Source organism: Equus caballus, chromosome 6 (genome assembly GCF_041296265.1).
Source record: "Equus caballus isolate H_3958 breed thoroughbred chromosome 6, TB-T2T, whole genome shotgun sequence".
Taxonomy (NCBI): Eukaryota; Metazoa; Chordata; class Mammalia; order Perissodactyla; family Equidae; genus Equus; species Equus caballus.
The window spans coordinates 98,217,933-98,239,942 of NC_091689.1; the positions used below are offsets into that span (position 1 = coordinate 98,217,933).

Here is a 22,010-nt window from a genome sequence, read left to right on the forward strand (position 1 = left end):
ACCAAGAGAAAGATGTGTTTATTATTTTGCAAAGAAGTGAACATTCTGATTCTTCAAAATGTAGGTCGAAATAGTTCTCGAGTTTGATACGATAGAAGTGTGGTTTGGAAAAAGGTAATCAACTTTTTAAAAAAGTCATGAAAAGAACAGAGGCGGAAGGCCTGCACAGGCGGTGGGTGGAGGCGGGGAAGGACGCGCAGCAGGACGGCCTCAAACACCCGCTCCGAGCGGGTGTGCGCGGTGGTCACCTCGCAGGGCGCTCCGGGAGCGGACAGCCCGGCGACCAGGCCCGGGCGCGCCGAGGGCGCAAGGCTCCAGGGAGGAACCAGAACGGGAAGGACTGTTCTCGGGCGTCCCAGACTGAGGGGCGGGTCCTGATGGGGGCCCCCGGCCTTGGGGCCAACTGAGCTGGGGTCCACCGGCTGCCAGAGACCCAAGTAGGCGCGAGGTCCCCCCGGGCCCGGCAGCAAGTGTCCGTGGTCTTGCGGGTCGAGGCTCCTGGCCCCACGCGCGCTGCCTGCACGAGGCGCTCCGGCCGCTCGGCCTGGTTCACTCGGATCCTGCGTCCCCGAGCCGGGCTGCGGACTGGGGAGGGAGACCCCGGGGCCAGGGGCCTGGGGGGAGACCACGCGGCCGGCCCGGCCCCGAGCGGAGGTCGAGGTCCCGCCGCCCCGCCTGCGCCGCACCCTCTGCCTCCTTGGGGTTTAACTCCGACTCGGGTTGAGCTGTGTTGATCCTAAACTTTGAACTCCGACGTCCGACCAAGGGGATCCGACCGAGGGCGGGGCACCTGTGGGCAAACCCGCGAGGAGCGGCAGGTGGGCGGCGGGGAGAGCGGGTGGGGTCACCAGTCGGACACTGGGTGGGGACAGTGGGCGACGGGGGCCCGGGGACACCGGGCAGGAGGTGCAGACAGCGGGCAGGGACAGCAGGCGGGGACAGCGGGCGGGAGATGGGGACACCAGGTGGGGACAGCGGGCAGCGCGCGGGGCCAGCGGACAGGACGCGAGGACAGCGGGCGGCAGGTGGGGACACCAGGCGGGGACAGCGGGCAGCGCGCGGGGCCAGCGGGTGGCAGGTGGGGACACGGGCGGGGCCAGCGGGCGGGGGTGGGGACACGGGCGGGGCCAGCGGGCGGGGGTGGGGACCCCAGGCGGGGCCAGCGGGCGGGACGCGGGGACAGCGCCGGCAGGTGGGGACACCGGGCGGGGACACGGGCGGGGACGCGGGCGGGGACAGGGCGGGGGGTGGGGACGCGGCGGGGCCCGCGGGGGCCGGCAGGGGGCGCTGGCGCGGCGGGCGGCGGGCGCGGGCTCGGGCGCGGCTCGGGGCTCGGGCGTCGCCGTCGGCCGCGGTCCTGCGCGGTCCCCTCGGCGGTGGCGGCGCCGCGGGCGGGGCGATGGCGAAGCTGCGCGTGGCCTACGAGTACACGGAGGCCGAGGACAAGAGCCTGCGGCTCGGCCTGTTCCTCATCGTCTCGGGCGTCGTGTCCCTCTTCATCTTCGGCTTCTGCTGGCTCGGGCCCGCGCTGCAGGGGCTGCGCGCCACAGCGGCCAACTGCACGGTGCTGTCGGTGCAGCAGCTGCGCGAGGAGTTCGAGTGCACCTTCACCTGCGGCTCCGCCTGCAGCGGCACCGCGCACTACCCGTGCGTGCAGGTGTTCGTGCGCGGCCCCGAGGCCAGCTCCCGGGCGCTGCTGCACCCCGACGAGCGCCAGCTGCTCGCCAACCCCAAGGTAGGGCTCCGGCCGCGGGCTGGGCGGGCGGCGGACCCCGGGCTGCGGGCTCCCGACCCGGGGGCGCCCCCGGCCGGAGGCGGGACGCGGGCTCGGAACCGGCCGGCAGGGGTGTTTGCGCGCGGGCGCGAGCGCCTGGGCTCCGCGTGCGCCCCTGACCTGCCGCCCTCGGGTTCGGAGGGTCCGGCGCCGGCAGGACGCGCGGGAGAAGAGCAGGGAGCCTCGGGGACCGCCACCCGCACCCCCACCCCCACCTCTGCCCCCCGCCCGCGCCCGGAACGCTCCCGGGAGCCGCGGGGTCTCCAGCCCGTGGGATGGGTGGCGGCTCTGCCTTTTGCCGAGACAGACGTTCTGACTTACGACGAGAAGCGGATTTGTGGAATCGAACGCGAGATTCCGAGAAGGGCCATTTTGCGGGGTCAGAGGGCTCCTGGCGTTCACGAAGGGATGCTCAAAATGGTCCACAGGGCGCCTGGCGACTGCGTGTCCGGGGACAGTCGGGAGCCACCTGCAGAACCGTGAAAATGACTGAAAATAGAAAACCCTCCGTGAAGTGGACCGAATATTCCTTCCCCAGCAACTTTTTTTGTTCTCACAGCAAAACAGAAAAAACCTGGTTAGGACCCGAGGGACAGAGGGCAGAGCGAGGGAGACGCAGAAAACTGCTCCCAGCGGAGGAAAAACTTATAAAAAGCCGTGTCCTCAGCCTGTGGACTAATTGAGCTCGGGGTCACCTGGTTCTGCGAGAGGGGTTTTCGTCTTCTTCTCTTGGTCTGCTTTGCTATCTTTGTGGCTTAGCTATCACAGCAAAGGTGTGTATCTTCTTTAAGTTTCTGACATTTCCTTCTTTGTGGGGTCTGTGCTTGAAGACCGAGCAGGAAACAGTCGGAAAGGGAGTGACTCTTGTGTATATGGGAAAACTTCCCGTTAAACGCGATGAGATGTAAGCATACCAACCCCACAGCAAAATGCCAAATTAATATTTTAAAAGTATTTAAGCAAACTTACCATTTCTCTGCAGTAACACTCCTGGTCTTATCTCCTAAACAGTAAATTCTTAAATTTGGGAAACTAAAGAAAAGGAATTCTTTTTTAAAAACATGACTCCTCTTAAAAAAGAGGCTCCTGCTGACAAATGAATATTCATTTACCTTGAAAATGAAGATAATATATAAGCAGTAAATATAGGAATACGGAATTTAGATAGAGTATAATGTTCAAAGTCTTGAGAAGCAATAATGTCTCAAAGATAAATGTTGTAAGTTAATCTGCTTAATGCTCAGGAATTTCAAAAGAAATCTCAGGGTTTTAGAAACATCACTTTTTCTTTTTTTAGAGTTAAACCATTAGTATAAAAGAAAGGTGCCAAGCAGTAATAGTGATTTAGAGATTACATGGTGGTTCGTCGTTCAGAAGGCGTTGTTGGTGTTGGTGCACATTGCTGATTGGTTGAGACGGTGGTTCAGGCGCCAGTAAATTACATACACATATATCAGTAAATGGCTCGTGTCTAATCAAGACATTGAGAAGCTAGAATTTGCTACTAAAAGGCTGCTTTGCAATTTCCAGGCAATTTTGAAGGATCTGGCAGAAAAAGTACATTGGGATCCTTGAGACATAGATTTTTCAATCATTGGAGGCAGCCATAGTGCTCTCTGTGATACTATGATTTTCTCTCTCTCTTTTTGTTGCAAATAATCTGTTTTCTTCCAGTGCCAGTTTGGATCCTGGCAACAATTGTTTTGAAGAAGTAGCTGAAGGAAATAGCATTTTAAAAAGTAAAGTGTTCAAGAAACGACAGAACTGGAGAAAGATGTATTTATGTTCCAGAAAATGATGAACAACATCCCAGTCGATGTAGTCAAGGATTCCTCAGCCAAAACAGTATATATCTCTTTATCCAAATTACGATTGTGTTGTAGCATTTATAGAACATAAGTTGGTTCTTTTGCAGTCACCTTTCTACTTTTGGGCAATTAAATGCTCAACTTGGAAATTCTTGTAAGCAATTAGTGATGGAAAAATTGAATGTGTCCAGAACACTGTGCCAGAGTCCAGCACAGCAGGAGACGGTCCACAGTGTCCTTGCAGTTACGCAAGACCCGCTGCCTGGGCTGTCACGGCTCGGTCCCCGAGCGCTTTCCTCTGCCTCCCTGGCCTCTTTGCTGAGCCTCCGTGACCCCCTGTTCCCTCTGTAGACGTCTGGATTCCCCACAGTGTCGCAGCTGCCAGTCACCTTCAGCCTCCTCTTCATGACCCTCTACGCCAAGGAACCACTTAGAAATCACTTCTTAGAACAGGGGCGCCCCCTCCCCTGAGCTTGCTGTGTTCATGGCAGTGAAAGGCAGGGAAGGGGCAGAACCCCAGACGACAAAGAAGCGAGTGTGGATAAACTTGACCTTTGACTAATAATTTCTGTAAAATATCTTTGAGTCCGATTCAACTTATTTATGTTTCGAATCGTATCCTCATTGTCTCAAGCAGTCACTGTGTCCGGTCGGTAATAGAGAGTCCAAGGTAACTAGGGGTCCACGGGGCCGTGATCTGCTCTGTGAATTAACCAAAGTGAAACCTAAGTTTGGGGTCGGCTTCCTCCACTCCTGTCCCCATCACTGCATTGCTTCTTTGTGACCGTCAGTGTGTGTGCTAAGAGCTTTGGTTCCTAACGGTGGCTGCACGTTGGAGTCATGGGTCCAGCCCTCAGAGATTCCGACTTGGTCTTGGGTGGGTCCTGGGCATTGGTGTTTTTTAAAAAGTTCTGCAAGTGATTCTAATGTGTAGACACAGTCAGAAACCACTAGCTTAGAAAATGTGCTCATCTATTGTGCAAGAAAAGTAAAATAAAAACCAGAAGGATTCATCGTGATTAATATTTGTGTTTTTAGGGTAAAAGTTGTTACCAATGCTACTGAATATAGGGAGCTGGTATAAAGGAAAGACTCAAGGAAATTCTGAAGCAGAAGAAGAGAATGATTTAAATTGGTTTAGTGTAAATGAAATGAATGTGTGCAGTTCCGGACATTTGCTTCTGCATCAGTATATACATTGGGTGGTAAAGAAAAGATGAATTTTTAAACCGGCCCCTTGTATGTGCAACAAGAGAGAGTGGGTGGCTGGAGGCCATGTGCTTTGTTTTTGTTTTGAGTTCTTTTCTTTCTCTGACATGGAAAATCCTGGAAACAAAGGATGAGAGTCTGTTTCTAAGAAACCAGTCCTGTGAAAGTGAGAGAAATGCGTTGAAGAGAGGAAACTTGGGTGGAGGGTGAAGAGGCTTCAGGCTGTGAGTGTCCCCCGAAGCTGGACGCGCCTGGCGACAGGCAGTGTGGCTCAGGCCGCCTCTCTGTGTCCTTCATGCCCCACACGCTCCGCTCCCCGTGCAGACCGTGTGGGCTGCTGGGGTCGATTTCTCAGCTCCATCTTTGACTCGGATGTTCAACGTGACGTCCTTTGTGCTCTGGGGACATCTGTCATTATCAAAACTAAGTAATCAAAGGCTCCCCTGAATTGTGACAACTTCTCTGCAATCTTTATTTCTCTGTGAAAAAGTGGCTTACTGACGTTTTTCCTCTGGGGCTCATATTAAATAACTTTTGATAAATACATAAGGTCCAATTCTGCAAATACTTCTTCAGCATCTGTTATGATCAAAGACCTGGGCGGGAAACCGGAGGACGTAGAAGACGAGTTCACTCACTTAACGGACATTCATTAAATGCCTCGTTGGGCTATGCGTGCTTCCAGGCTCTGAGACTAGAATAGAGATCAAAACACAGTCCCTGCCCTCGTGACGTTTCCATTTTGGTGGCGCGTGACAGATGAGAAATAGATTCACGATGTCATGTCACGGCCTGAGAGGTGTGTAAAGAAAATTCAAGCGAGCGTAAGGTATAGACAGTGATGCAAGAGATGGAGGGTGGCTCTCTTGCATAAGATGGTCAGGGAAGGTGGCTCCGATAAAGTGACAGTTGCACAGAGACCCAAAGAATGTGGCGGAACGAGCAGAGGCCTAAAGGACATAGAGGAATGAATCATGTGGCTCTCCCGAGAGAGTGTCCCACAGGTGTGGGGACAGCAAGTGCAAAGGCCCTGGGGCAAGTGACTGCCAGGCTGTGCGAGGAGCAGTGAGGATGACTAGGAGTGGAGGCGTGACACGTTGGGGAAGAGCTTCCTGGAGAGTGAGACTTGGCCGTGAGCTTTTGAGAATTAATAGAATTTTCACCTTGGGAAGAAAGGTGAGGAGGAATGCAGAGAACATCGAGGAAAAGAAAATGCCGGAGCAAAGCTGAGGAGCTGGGAGAACGGCGCGTGTCGGGGGGTCGGTGGAGAGACTGGTGTGGCTGGAGCACGGGCACAGGGAGCGGGGTCTTGGGGTGAGGCGGGATAGGAGCTTGGGGTCGGTGAGGGGCTTGGTGGACAGTGGGGAGCATGGCGGAAGGAACACTGCCCTCACACCCAAGGTGTCCACCTCCTCGTCCCCAGAGCCTGTGCCTGTCTCGTTACACAGCAAAGAGGACTTGGGGTTACGGGTGGGGTTAAGGTGGCACATAGCTGGCATTGAAATACGAGATTGTCCTGGTGCCCAGTGTGATCGCAGGGTCCTGAAACGTGGAAGGGGAGGCCGGAGGGAGCCGGTCAAGGAAGGCTGGACCAGCTGCTGCTTTCAGTCCAGAAGCCGCCACGAGCCCGAGAACACGTGCAGCCCGGTTTCCCAAGGCGTCTGGAAAAGGCAAGAAAATGGATTCTGCCTTAGAGTCTCCAGGAAAGAAAGCAGCTGGTGTCTGGGTTTTGGCTCAGTGAGGCCTGATCCACAACGTGGAGACTTAAATTCGTGTTGTTTTAAGCCTTGAAGTTTGTGTTACAGGAGCAATGGGAAACTCATGCAGACGCCAAGGAAGGCTTTTGAGTAGGTGACTGATGTGATTAGATATTTGAAGCCTTGGTCAGACGTGTTAATAATCCACCTGAACTGCAGCTGCTTGGAAGCAACCCATATGCAGGCCACTAGGGTCTTCCTGTCCAAGGTTACTGACCGCCACCCAGCGCTGCCCTCTGTTTGTGGGCGTCCTTAATGAAGATCTCAATTATTTGTGAGATCCCTGAAATTATGTGTCTAAAACCCTAATCAGAAACTATTTCCTTTTACCAAAGAGATTGGTGATGTTACAGTCTATTTTAGTTACATGGGAAAAAATGCATTTATTTTATCACAAACTTGCTTCAGATTTATAAAGCTTTTTATAAGTTGTCACATTTTGTTTATTTAAAACGTGTTTGGCACTCACTTATGAATGAAGATGTCAAGTTTTGTTTACTTGCGGTTTAATTTTTTTCAGTTTTTAGCAGAGTTTCATATTCAGTTGAGTTCGTAGATAAACAGTACACTTATATTACAATTACCAGAATTACTCACAGTAAAATATTGAACAGAAAGGTTTTGATGTTCCGTGTGTTTTTAACTATCCCTCATGCTATGCCGTAAGTGTTCTCTAGGACACTGTCAGTTTTTAAAATGTGTGTTTTTGAGTTGTAGAAATATCCTCTTCTTTTAAAATAACTAGTGTTGTAAACTGAAAACCACATGTTTATTAAATTATTTAATTTTGCGACCATTTTTGTAAGTAAACTGATTCAAATAAATTTATTTCATGTACACTCATGCACTGCAGAACAATGATTCAGTCAGTGATGGACAGTAGATACTATGGTGGTCCCATGAGATTAGGACCATAGAGCCTGGGTGTGTAGTAGGCTATAGCATCTAGGGTTGTGAAGGCCACTCTGTGACGTTTTCACAATGATGGAATCGCCTCATGGTGCCTTTCTCAGAATGCATCCCCTTTGTTGACAACACAGGACTGTATTTGACTGTGGAATAGCAGTATCCAGCTGATGGGGTCCCTGGAAGTCTCGGTATCCTGAGCACAAGTGAAGGAATGTCTGTTCTTCAGTTTCTTCTGTACCATTCATCTAACTGATGCAGGAGACCAAACGGACTATGAAACCTTCTCCAATGCCCAGTTTGCTGGTTATAATCCAACTGTATCGGAGTATATATTGGTGTTGTATCTCATTAGAGGAAATTAAATCCTAGAAAACTAAATCCTAAATCCTAGAAGTTTAATCCGATTTTTCTTTTGTAATAAATATATTTATTTATCATTATCAGGACAACTTTATTTTAAAACAGTTCTAAGGAATGGGAAACCAGGCAATAATACTACTTAGTGAAAGCTAAATCCTCGATCTGATTTTACTTACCTTCTGTTTTCTCTATTTCAAGGATAAAGATGGCGACAAAATTTATCCTTATCTCCCCAAAACCAGCTTCTATTCTGGAATCTTTTGCTTCTATAAATGTCATTCTCTGGTATCAATACTTTTTAAAATTTTCACTGCCACTGTCCTAGTCAAGACTGTTATCATGTGCTTTTCTCATTACAGTGTCTCTTCCCTGGTCTCCTTATATCTACTCCATTTCTTCCTCCAAACCAGTGCTTCTCAAAGTGTGGTCAGGGGACCAGCAGCAGCAGCATCATATGTGCACTTGTCAGAAATGCACATTCTCAAGTCCCATCCTAGAGCCACTGAATCAGAAACTCCACCCCAATGTCTGATTTAGCAGTTCTGTGTTGGAGTTCAAGAATTTGTACAGTAAAAAGGTGCACAACTACCAAGCTGATAGATGGGGAAATGAAATAACATAGGCAAATAGCCCAAAAGAAGGCAGGAAAAGAGAGAAAAAGGGATGTAGACAGGTGGAACAAATAAAAAATAATGAGATAGTAAATTTAAACCCAAATTTATAGGTAATTATATTAAATGTAAATGGACTAACTCTTCTGTTTAAAAGACAGAGATTAGAGACTAGAAAAAAGCAAACAAACCCAAATATATGCTGTTTTCAAGAGTCGCATACAAAATACAAGGACACAGAAAGGTTGAAAGTTAAAAGATGGGAAAATATACACCATACAAATATCAACCAAAACAAAAAAAGAAAGAAAGAAAAGCTGGAGTGTCTGTATTATATGAAACAGTAGACTTTGAGGCACAAATGTGTTCCTAGATAAAAAGGGACATTTCATAATTATAAGAGAGTTAATTCAACAGACCTCAAATACATAACCAGACAAAAGTAATATTTATACATATCTAGCAGATTTGAATAACAAGTTTACCAACTGAGCCAACTGACATGTATAAAACAGTGTGTCCAGTAGCAGCAGGGTGCACATTATTTCAAGGGCCCATGTAACATTTTCAAAAACCTATGTTCTGGGTCATAAAGCCAGCCTCAATGAACTTTGAAGGAGTAGAATAATTAAGATTACATCCTCAGTAAGATTAAACTAGAAGTTAAATTTTACTGAAAGACAAAGATGTGGGAAATTCATCAGGGGAAAAAATGACCATTATGAATAAATGGTGCTTGAACAGTTAGCTCTACATAAGAAGGAAATAAAATTTGATACATACTTTACACTTGTAACAACAAATTCTAAATGGAATAAAACCTAAATGGGAAAAGAAAACTATAACACTTTTAGGAGATGGTGTAGGAAAATATCTTTATGACATAAGCTTAAGAAATATTTTCTTGGGGCCAGTCTGGTGGCACAGCGGTTAAGTTCACATGTTCCACTTTGGTGGCCCGGGGTTCACCTGTTCAGATCCCTGTGTGGACCTACACACGGCTTATCAAGCCATGCTGTGGCAGGTGTCCCACATATAAAGTAGAGGAAGATGGGCACGGATGTTAGCTCAGGGCCAGTCTTCCTCAGCAAAAAGAGGAGGATTGGTGGCAGATGTTGGCTCAGGGCTAATCTTCCTCAAAAAAAAAAAAAGATTTTCTTACATGAGGCTTAAAGAACAAATCATAAGAGGGAAAGATTGATACATTTGAGCATGATAAAATAATTTCTGTGTGACTAAAATTATTGTAAATAAAGGGAAAGTGTAAGCCACAGACTAGTAGAAGATAATGACAAAACCAGTAATCAGCAAAGGTTTATCCAGAGTTTATGAAAATGTCTACAAATCCTTAAGAAAATGACATATTTGGGGCCAGCCCAGTGGCATAGTGGTTAAGTTCACGCGCTCTGCTTTGGCAGCCTGGGGTCTGCAGGTTCAGATCCTGGGTGCAGACATACACACCACTCATCAAGCCAAACTGTGGTGGCATTCCACATACAAAATAGAGGAGGATTGGCACAGATGTTAGCTCAGTGACAATCTTCCACAAGCAAAAGGAGGAAGATGGGCTACAGATGTTAACTCAGGGACAATCTTCCTCACCAAAAAAAAACGACATATGACATAATGGGAAAATGAGCAAAGGACATATACAAACAATCCATAAAAGAACTACAGGTGGTCAGTAAACGTGAAAAAATGCTCAATTCTGATAATCTCAGAGAAATTCAAATGACAACAATAATGGAATACCATTTCACACCCATCAGATTTGCAAAACTTAGTATGTTTCATATGTCCAAGTGTTGGTAAGGATTCAAGAAAATGATAAGTTTTAGTTGTTGCTGGAAAGTTGGTTCAACCACTAAGAAAAAGAATCAGACATACTAAGTGCAGCTGAAGCTGTGAGTGGCTGACAACCCAACAATGTCATTTCAAGGTGTTTACCCTAAAAAACTCTAACACATGTCCAAGGAAACATATATGAGCATTTTCATTGCAGAACTGTTTGTAGGAGTGAAGGGTAAAAACAACCTAATTGAATTAATTAGGATATTGGATGGAATACTTTAACAGGAGCTGCATGACAGTGACCTAAACAAAGCAGGTGCTAGTGTTCCTCTTCTGTAAGTGTTGGAGCTGGTAGGCAGTGTGCGGATCTGTGCCATTCCGACGTGGAAGACCATCCAAAGGCTCAGGTTCCTACTGTCTTGTTGCTCTCCCATCCCTTAGCGTGTTCTTCCTAACTTGATCATGTTTGTGTTTTAGGCAGTAGAAAAGGGCAAAGAGAAAACAGAGGGCAGGCAGCTTCCCTTTCCAGAAAATTGAGATATAATTCACATATTGTACTATTTTTCCTTTTAATATGTACAATTTTTAGAGTTTTCACAAAGTTTTACAACCATCATCACTGTCTAATTCCAGAATATTTTCATCACTCCCAAAATAAATCGCATACACATTAGTACTCATTCCCCTAAGTTGGTCATGATATATAATCCTTTGTACATGTTCCTAGGTTTGGTTTGCTACCATTTTGTTGAGGATTTTTGCATCTCTAATTTCATAAGGTATATCGGTCAGTAGTTTTCTCGTGATGTTTTTGTCTGATTTCGTTATCATGGTAATAGAATGAGTTGGAAAGTGTTTCCTCTTCTATTTTTTGGAAGAGTTTGTGATTATACACCATGATCAGACAGGGTTTGTTCCAGGAATGCAAGCTTGGTTCAACATGCTAAAATCAATCAATGTAATACACCATATTAATAGAATAAAGGACAAAAATCCTGTGATTATCTCAGTATATGCGGAAAAAAACATTTAACAAAATCCTGTCATGATTTTAAAAAGTGAATAAACTAGGAGTAGAAGGGCTTTTTCCACCTGATAAAGGGCATCTGTGAAAAACCTGCAGCTAATATTATACTTAATGGTGAAAGACAGAGTTTTTTCTCCCTAAGATCGGGAGCAAGACGAGATGTCCTCTCTTGCCACCCGTTTGACCTTGCACTGGAGGTTCCAGCCAGGGCAACGAGGCAAGAAGACACATGAAAGACAGGCAGATTGGAAAGAAGGAAAGAAAGCTCTCTCTATTCACAAGTCACCTGATCTTGTGTATAGAAACTCCAAAAGAATTCACCAAAAAATCCCTCAGAACAAAAAACCCCCCACAAACCCAGCTATTAGACCTAATAAACAATTTCAGCAAGGTTGCAGGATATAAGATTAATATGCAAAAATCACTTGTATTCTTATCCACTAGTAATGAACAATCCAAAAAATGATGTTAAGAAGACAATTCTATTTACAATAGCATCAAAATAGTAAAATCTGGGGCTGGCCTGTGGCCGAGCAGCTAAGTTCATGTGCTCCACTTCGGCGGCCCAGGGTTTCGCAGGTTCGGATCCTGGGTGCAGACATGGCACCACTCATCAGGCCATGCTGAGGCAGCATCCCACATGCCACAACTAGAAGGACTCACAACTAAAATATATACAACTATGTATTGGGGAGCTTTGGGGAGAAGAAGAAGAAAAATAAAATCTAAAAAAAAAAAAAAAAATCCTTACGAATATATTTCACAAATTTAACAAGAGTATAAGACATGTCCCCTGAAAACTACAAAAACTATTGAAAGACATTAAAGACCTAAATAAATGGAAAGATGTCTTATTTATGGATTGGAGGACAATGTTGTAAAGATGGCAACACTTCCCTACAGATTTATTATAATCCCTATCAAAAACTCAGCTGGATTTTTTTTTTGCAGAAACTGACAAGTTGATCCTAAAATTCATATGGGAGTGCAAGGGACCCAGGATGGCCAAAACAATCTTGAAAAAGGAGAATTAAAGATGAAAGTCTCACACTTTCCAATTTTAAAACTTACTAGAAAGCTCCAGTGATCAAGACTGTGTGGTAGTGGCATACACATAGACATTCCCTTCGATGGAATAGAATTGGGAGTTCAGAAATAAACGCAGACATTTATGGGTAATTGATTTTTGACAAGGGCGTCAAGAGCATTCAACAGGGAAAGAACGGTCTTTTCAACCAACGGTGCTGGAACAAGTGTGTATCCACATGCGAAAGAATGAAGTTGGGCTCCTACCTCACACCATACACAAAAATTAGCTCAAAATGGATCAGAAACCTAGATGTACGAGCTAAAAGTATAAAGCTCTTAGAAGAAAACAAAGGTATAAATCTTTGTCACTATGAATTAGGCAGTTTCTTCATTAGCACATGAAAAGCACCAGCAACCAAAGGAAAATAGATAGTTGGACTTAATCACAATTGAAAACTTGTGCCTGGAAGGACACCGTCAAGAGAGTGTAAGACCACCACAGAATGAGAGAGAACCTTTACAAATCATATATCGATGAGTCAAATATCCAGAATATATAAAGAACTTTCACAACTGAACAACAACAGAAAGGCAAATAGCCCAATTGAAAAATAGGCAAAAGATGTGAATAGATATTTTCCCAAAGAAGGGATACAAATGGCCAATAAGCACATGAAAATATGTTCAACATGGTTAGTCCTTGGAGAAATGTAAATCAAAACCACAATAAGATACTACTTCCAACCCGCTAGAAAGGCTATTATAACAAAGGCAGTAGCAAGTGTTGCTGAGTGGATGGGAAAATTGGAACCCTCATGCATTGCTGGTAAGAATGGAACAGATGCAGCCACTTTGGAAAATAGTCGACTCTTCTTCAAAAAGTTAACCACAGATGCCATACGGCCCAGCAATTCCATCCCTTGGTATATACCCAAGAGAAGTGTCAACACAAGTCCACACAAAAACCTGCACAGGACTATTCGTAGCAGCATTATTCACAATAGCCAAAAAGTGGACACAGCTCAAATGTCCTTCCACTTCCAGTGGATAAGATGGATAAACAAAATGTGCCATATCCACGTGAGGAATATTATTTGACTAGAAGAAGGGAAGAAGTGTTGATACATGCTAACATGAAAATGTGCCAAATGTCAGAAGTCAGCCACAAGAGACCACATGTTATCTGACTCCATTTACATGAACGGTCTAGATTGGGGAAGTCTGTGCGAGGATTGGGAAGGATGGCTGAAGGGCCCAGGGTGTCTTCCTTGGAGATGAAAACATTCTAAAACTGATTGTGCCGGTGGCTGCACAGTTCTGTGAATCCACTAACAGCCATTAACTTGTAAGCTTTAAATGGGTGGGTTACATGGCATGTGAATTAAATTTCAGTAAAGCTGTTGCCAGGAAAAAATGTTTATGGTAGATTTTCTTTGCAGGTTTTGGCATTTCAGATAACTTCTAAAGAGTTGTCTTATTCAGTAAATAATTAAAACCTCCCTATTATTTGGAAAATGTATATTTAAAAAAATTAATTTTCCAAATAAAATTTATTTTGAAAATACTCAAAAATTATTTGGAAACAAATTTAATAAAAATAAAATATAAATTTAATAAAAATAAAATCACAATTTTGACAATAACAATTTTAATGTACAAAAATAAACTATGAAAGTAGTATATAAAATCTAGGTAAATATTTACATAATTTGGGGAAGTCAACAGAGCCTTTCTAAGAATGAGACCAGGGACAGAACTCATAAAGGAAATATACTGACTTATTTAGTGACGTAATAAAGAAAAACTTACCTACACTTAAAAAAAATTAAAATTGACAGAAAAATGACAAACTTGGGTGAATATTTGCACTACAGTAGAGAAGAGATTCAAAGCTTGACATTTGAAGAGGTCTTAGCAATAAATGACTATTCCTTAGTAGAACACTAGGCGGGCTAAGGGACGTCCAGATGGCCAGCAAAACGTTATTTCTCGGTGTGTCTGGGAGGGTGTTTCTGGAAGAGATTAGCATCTTTTTTTTAAACTTTGTATTTAAAAATCATTATACATACTTGTAACTTGTGGTTACAAGTTATATGAAAAATCAAGAATTAATATGTGAAATGTATATTAATTATTTTTTTAAGTTTTATAAGATTTTATTTTTTAAATTAATTTATTTTGTATTGCGGTAACATGAGTATATAACATTAGATAAATGTCGGGCGTTCATCATTATATTTCGATTCCTGTGTAGATTACATCATGTTCACCACCCAAAGACTAACTACCACCCATCACCATATACATGTGCCCACTCACCCCTTTCACCCTCCTGCCCTCTTGCCCTCTGGGAACCAACCATCCAATCTCTGTTGCTATGTGTTTGCTTGTCATTGTTTTTATCTTCTATTTATGAGTGAGATCATACGGTATTTGACTTTCTCCCTCTGATTTATGTCACTTAACATAATACCTTCAAGATCCATCCATGTTGTCACAAATGGCTGGATTTCATCATTTCTTATGGCTGAGTAATATTCCATTGTGTATATATACCACATCTTCTTTATCCATTTGTCCCTTGATGGGCACCTAGGTTGCTTCCAAGTCTTGGCTATTGTGGATAATGCTGCAATGAACATAGGGGTGCGTGTATCTTTATGCATTCATCATGTTTTCATATTCTTTGGATGAATATCCAGCAGTGGAATAGCTGGATCATATGGTATTTCTATTTTTAATTTTTTGAGGAATCTCCGTACTGTTTTCCATAGTGGCTGCACCAGTTTGCACTCTCACCATTAGTGTATGGAATTTCCCTTTTCTCCACATCCTCTCCAACACTTGTTATTTCTTGTCTTGTTAGTTATAGCCATTCTAACAGGTGTGAGGTGATATCTCATTGTAGTTTTGATTTGCATTTCCCTGATATTTAGTGATGTTGAACATCTTTTCATGTGCCTGTTGTCCCTCTGTATATCTTCTTTGGAGAAATGGTGGTTCAGATCTTTTGCTCATTTTTTAATTGGGTTGTTAGTTTTTTTTGGTGTTGAGATGTATGAGTTCTTCATATATTTTGGATATTAACCCCTTATCAAATATATGGTTTGCAAATATCTTCTCCCAATTGTTAGATCGTCTTTTCATTTTATTGATGGTTTCCTTTGCTGTGTAGAAGATTTTTAGTTTGGTATAGTCCCATTTGTTTATTTTTTCTGTTGTTTCCCTTGCCCAGTCAGACGTGGTACTTAAAAATATGCTGCTGAGAGTGATGTCAAAGAGCATACTGCTTATGTTTTCTTCTAGAAGTTTCATGTCTCCAGGTCTTACCTTCAAGTCTTTAATCCATTTTGAGTTATTTTTTGCGTATGGTGTAAGATAATGGTCTACTTTCATTCTTTTGCATGTGGCTGTCCAGTCTTCCCAGCACCATTTATTGAAGAGACTTTCCTTTGTCCATTGTATGTTTTTGGCTCCTTTGTCGAAGATTAGCTGTCGTGTAGATGTGTCAGTTTATTTCTGGGCTCCAATTCTGTTCTGTGTGTCTGTTTTCGTGCTAGGAATAAACTTAACTAAAGAGGTGAAAGACCTTTGCAGTGAAAACTATAAAACATTGTTGAAAGAAACTGAAGAAGACACAAAGAAATGGAAAGATATTCCATGCTCTTGGATTGGAAGAATAAAATGTCCATGCTTCCTAAAGCAATCTACAGATTCAATGCAATCCTGATCAAAGTTCCAATGACATTTTTCACAGAAATGGCAAAGAATCCTAAAATTTATATGGAGATTAGCATTTGAATCGGTGGACTCAGTAAAGAAGATTCCTCTTCACCAGTGTGGGTGGGTGTCATCCAATCCGTTGGGGGCCTGAATAGAACAATGAGGCGGAAGAAGGTGAATTTACTCTGTGCTGGAGCTGGGACACGGCGTCGGCGCCCCTGGTTCTCGGGCCTTTGGACTCGGACTGAGTTACAGCACCCACGTCCCTGGATCTTCATCTTGCAGATGGCAGACTGTGGGACTTCTCAGCTTCCGTTATGGTGCGAGCCAGTTCCTCATAATAAATCTCTTTCCGTGTGTCTACATATGTCCTATTAGCTGTGTTTCCCTGGAGAACCCTGACTACTAGGGAGGAGCATCAACAGGCAGTTCAGTGAAGAATTGCAACTACCCAGACACGTGAAAATATGTGTAATCTCACGAATATTCAGGGAAACTACCACTGTCAGTGTTTCCAGCTCAATTCTATGAAAACAGATAACTTTAATCCTATCTTAAACTATGCCAGAGCACCCAGAAAGAAGGAAAACTTCCAGATTTGTTTTATAATTTTAGGATTACATTGCAATGAAAACCTATGATAACAAACACATACAGGTGAAAATTATAGGACAGCCTCACTTCAGAATCCTAACGTAAAATCCTAAATGAGTTATCTCACTGATAGCCATACCAGAGGTTTCAATTTTTATTTTTCTTGTCTATATTTTCTAAAGAATTTTCCGAACAGTGTCACCTGGCTTACCCTGTAAGCCTGAGACAGCACGAAAGTGGTGGTCTTGCTTCAGTGACTGATGTGTCTTCATAGATGATGGGCCTGTCATCGATGGGGGTCTAACTGTAGAAATTTCCACAGATTGAGTTTATAAAAATTACATATGGCTAGATAGCAAACGTACCACAAATTAAGTCAAGACAGACAAAATGAGGGGAAAATCGGAGCGTGTGACAAAGATTTAATTTCCTCACTATGTAAAGACTCTTACACATCAGTAAGAAAATGACCAAGGTGGGAAAGATCACGGATGGCCAGTTTGTAGGAAAGAAATATAAATAGTTTTAAAGTATATGAAAAATTATTGCCTTTACTTAAAGATAGAAATTAAAACAAGAACTCCCGTGCTTCAGTTATCAGAAAGTTTAATTGTACCAGTTTATGTTTTAAGGATATGGGGAAACTGCTGGCGGAGCTGTGGTTGGTAGGTCTCTTGGGGACACACTAAGTTTTGAATCGCTTTACTTTTCCTGCTCTCACACGCGTGTGCGAGATGCTTGTAGAAGGATGATTGTTGCTCCTTTGTTGGTAATTGCAAAAGACCGGAAACGCCTTTGCAGCTTTTCAGGAGAGGACCAGTTAGTAATGTTTGACACATCCATGCAGTAGAATTCAAAACAGAAGGAGTTCGATCTCCGTGTGGGGACACCGGAGCACGAGACGATCGTTGAGTGAAACAACAGAGAGTGAGACGAGGAGAGCGCTCACGTCCAGGTAGCGTGGAGCGTGGGGGCCGTGCAATGGTTAACCCAACGGCGGGCGTACAGGGTCGGAGCCGGGGCGTTGCAGCGTGTAACGCTTCCCACTGTTTGCTTTCCTACCTCGTGTATCTATTATGCTTTATTTATACATTTTTAATCAAAAGAGCGGTGTGACTTGGGTGTTCCTTAACCTCTCTCTGCCTCAGTTCCCTCATCTGCGCGGTGAGGATGGTCGCGGCCCCATCTCACTGGGTCATGGGTGGGTGAGCGGATGCGTGGGAAGCCCCTGGAACAGCTCTCAGCCTGAAGCCTTCGATGGCTCTTTGCTCTTGTTAGGACCACGGTGAAGACATCCAACAGCGCGGTAACTTTATGGGGACTCCTCTGTCCCAGCCGCTCTTGCCACCGAGAGACAACTGCCCTTTACTGTTTTTAGGTTTATTTTCTACTGTTCACCTCTGTGTTTCTAAACAGCAGGCTCTGATGTGTGTTAGACACGCCGACCGCCTCCGAGGGCCATGAGGAGGCGGCGTTCTGACACCCCACCCACCCCCTCCCTCCCTCCTCCTTTAAGTACGGTTCTTCATAATTCTTGGCTAAATTAATACTGAACGCTGTTTTAACTATGCATTGTTCGTTTCTTTTCCTTGAGCTAATAATCGTCCCCTTTGCATATTTTCTTACTTTCCTTAGCACCTGTCTCTAACTTTTCCAAAATTCTCCTTTAGCGCTAGAAAACTCCTTTGCCCGCTGTTTTTCGTATGGTTATTTAGGATAGATCGTCACTTAGTTCCATTTTTTTCTCTTTTCAGAAAGATTTCCTGGGACAGCCGTTTGGAGTCGTTCCGCCTTCTGCCCCAAATAGGACCGGCTACGCCTTGGGCCGGTCTCTCCCGGCTTGGGTACTCTGTTTCCTTGACCCCAAGTCTTCGTGTTTCTGGGTTTAGACCTTTATTTTGGGGGAGCACATCCCCAAGGAGCTTCCTGAGAAAGGGCGTGTGGGAAATACAACTTTCAGATCGTGTGTATTGATCAGAGTTCTGTTTCTGAGGATGTAACACACCGGCCCCTTTAAAGACAGTTCACCCTGTCAGGCAGCGCCCCCAAGTCCGTGTCGGTCTGTCTCCAACGTCGTTCCTTACCGACAAATAAGCAGTCAGGAATTCCGCTGAAACTTCCGCTCACAGAGAGCGACTTCGTCATCTGCCCAAACGCTGCCGGGCGGTGTGAGCACAGGCCCCAGTAACCCGCGCGCTGGCACAGGCCGGGCAAGGTGAGCGCGCGCACGCAGGTGAGGCCCTGCTCCCGAGTCTTACTGGCCTGCAGGACCCGCTTCGGTCCGGGGGCCCGAGCGCAGTGCACGGGACGAGGTGGGCTAGACGTCCCGCGTTCAGGCACCCAGACCCCCAGCGCGCAGTGGGCCCCGGACTCCAAGGGCCCTCGCGCCCGGGTGGATGGGCCAGCCCCCGGGTCCTGTGGGAGGCGCGCACACGCTGCCTCCGGGTATAGAGGAGCCCGCCGCCCGGGCCTCCTCTGGTTTTAAGGGGTGAAAGTGCAGCAATCTGCCTTTCCCTTGGGAGGGACGCCGGACCCCCTGGCCCTCCAGCCCCGCAGCCCCGAGGGGCAGGCCGCTGAGCTCCCGCTGCCCGCAGGCCCGGGCGCTGCCGAGACTCCGGCGCTCGGACAGGACGGTGCCATCCCCAAGCCGACGCGGTGCTCCGTGGGGCGAGGGTCGGGTCCCTGCAGACTGCAGCAGGACAGCCCGGGAGTGCGGCGCTGGAGGCGGCGAGGGGTCCGAGTGGCGTGGTGCAGGCTCCCCGTGCCCGCCTGCCAGCTGCCTCGGTGCCGTCCGTGCGCGGGGTGGAGGAAACGGCCTTTGCCGCCCCAGGCGCCGCAGAATCGGCCCGGCGGCCGGTCTTTTGCTCCAGTGAAGAGCCTGAGTCTGAGACAGCAGCTGGAGGTGGCGTCGCCCCGACTCGCTCCATGGTCGTTCTCCAGACTTTCCCGTCTTCTTCAAGAGCCGCATCGTCAGTCACCGGGTCCCGTGATAGGGATGCGGACTCTGACTTCCCCAGGGACGCAGGACTGGTTTATTGGTTTCCTGTTTGGGAAAAGAGCAGGTAGTTCCCGTCACCCACCGCGAAGCCTTGCCGCCGTCGGTAAGGGGGCAAGGTTGGAATTAGGACGGGCGCTAAGGTGCGCGTTGCTTCTGTACGTTCAGGGTCTCGACCACGGGAGAGTTCGTGGACTCCCTGGGCCCACTGTGCCCCCAACTTGGGCCAAAACTCCATTTTCCCCTGTCGCCATGAGCCCTGTTCTGAGCACAGTCCTCCTCGGGGGCCCCAGGGGTTAGGGGTCGCACAGGGCCAGTGTCCAGTAATCGTCTAAACCTGCGCCCTTTCCCCAGCGCACAGCCGTTCTGCCAAGTGTCTGCCTTCTCTGGGGAAAGGTTAGGACACTTCCAGGGGGCACCCCTCAAGGTGCTCCCACAGGTTCCTTCCTCAGTGGTCCCCCCGTCACCTTCAGGGAACTCTGGGCCTGGGGACGGGAGGAGCCTGTCTTAGGTCTTGGTGACAGCTGGACTTCATTTCATCAGACTCTAGTTTTTCAGGAATGTAGACGGAGGAGACCCATGGAGGGCTGTCTGCCTGTTTCAGTCCTGGAGGTCCCACGATCCATTAGCCACTGTCAAAGATCCCTGCGGATCAAATCATGTTTATTACGCTCCAAATTCCAGGGGGGCCAGAAATTCAGACAAGGCACAAAGGGGACGGCTTGTCTCTGCTCCCTGGTGTTGGAGGCCCCAGCAGGAGGACTCGAAGGCTGGAGGTGGAATCATCTGAAGGCTCATTCACTCACGTGCAGGCAGTTGATGCTGGCTGTGGCTGGGGGGCTCCGTTCTCCACACAGGCTCTCCGTGTGGTCGCTCTGTGTGGGCTTGCTGGGGCTTCCTCACAGCAGAGTCTGGAGTCCAAGGGCAAGGACTCTCGAGACAGATGCAAGCGGGAGCTGTATCATCTTTTCTGATCTAGCCTTAAGTCCCACAGCATCACTTCCACTTAATCACAGGCTCATCCATGTCCTGGGGAAGGGTAACCCACGCGCCTGAATCGAGGAGTGTCGACATCACCTTGTAAGAGCCTGTGAAATGGGGTAAATATTGGTACAGTCATCTTTGGAAAATGCGTTCTGCCGCAAAATAGGAAGCATCAATTTTTCATCGCCACTATTGGTCAATCCTAGTTCCAGGGGACCAGGATTATCATGGACAGAGCGTATTGGTCATCTTCATGCAGAAATGATGGTGGCAACATTTCATTAAATATACTGAATTTGTGCACAGTACACTACACAGATAGCACCATCAATGAGGCACATCCGAATGCGTACGTGAGCATTTAAGAACGTTTTTTGCATTTCAGTGTTCTGTATGATCAGGAGAGGACTGGCCATCTCCTCTAAAGGATTTTAAATTGTGATCATAAGCCATTGAACAAGTTTTTACATGTGCTGTCATGCTTGTTATAAATAATTACTATTGAGGTTCTTCCAGAGTAAAACTTCTTGTTTTGGTCTGACTTATATTTAGGTTTGAACTCTATATTTGGCAAAGACAGTATATTTTTATTTTTTAACTCTAAAACTGAATGAACTATTTTCTCTTGAAAGTGAAATGTCATTCCACACTTCTCATATTTTTAGTACTATCCCAACCTTAGCAGCCTGCTCGAATACAGAAGTTAAATGAATGTTATTGTTACAAGAATGCAGATGTAGTATCAACACATGTTAATAAATTCTAACTAAAGGACCATTGGTGGGTGGGTGGGAATACTCCACGGGAGGTAGTGAGCGACTTTTCATGGAAGATTTAAGGAGAGAGGAGCAATTCTTCACTGAGGAGTACTTCAGATAATGTGGGCATTTTCCAGCGCCATCTCCATGCCCCCTGTGCTAAGCACGTCGGATGACTCAGTCTTTCTGGAACATCCATACACAACGTCTTTGCATATTCCATTTCTTCTTGGAATGTCACTTTCCCAACCCATTCTCTGAGAACAGACTCCTTAAAGGCACAAATCAAAAGTCATCTCTTCGGTGGCGCCTTCCTGCACACACACCCCCAAAGCCACAATCTTCCCCTCCTCTTTTGTATTCACACAGCACTTTGTGACTATGCTGCTGTTACTACACTGCATGCTCCTGGGAAGAGAGGGGGAGCGGGTAAGGAGTGAGTAACATCCAATCTTTGCAGCCTCTCCAGCCCTCAGCAATCAGGATGATTTATTGCATGACGTATCAGTTCTAAAAATCTGTCATTCCAGGCAGCAGAAGAGCTATTAGTAATGCAGATTCCGAGTCCCACAGCGTCAGACCCTCAGGAGCATGCACCTCTGTGGCAAGCTCCCGAGGGGTCTGTGGGACACACTCTGACATACACTGTCCTGGACTGTGGGCCACTCTGCTCCCTCCAGC

General features: G+C 46.2%; 1 protein-coding gene and 1 long non-coding RNA gene across 4 annotated transcripts in view; one reads left to right on the forward strand and one right to left on the reverse strand.

Annotated features, from left to right (window-relative positions):
- LOC138924871 (uncharacterized) lies at positions 1–2,586 on the reverse strand. Its single transcript, XR_011440220.1, has 3 exons — positions 2,470–2,586; positions 2,096–2,243; positions 1–790 (listed from the first exon to the last, which is right to left on the reverse strand). It is a non-coding gene; the product is annotated as an uncharacterized lncRNA (long non-coding RNA).
- Positions 1,298–22,010, forward strand: part of KCNMB4 (potassium calcium-activated channel subfamily M regulatory beta subunit 4) — a 67,706-nt gene continuing 46,993 nt past the window's right edge. For all 3 annotated transcript variants that reach the window (XM_070271969.1, XM_023644005.2, XM_023644006.2), the window contains exon 1: positions 1,298–1,735. In XM_070271969.1, the coding sequence (XP_070128070.1) occupies positions 1,400–1,735 (336 nt within the window). In that variant the 5' untranslated portion in view covers positions 1,298–1,399. The remainder of the gene's footprint in view (positions 1,736–22,010) is intronic.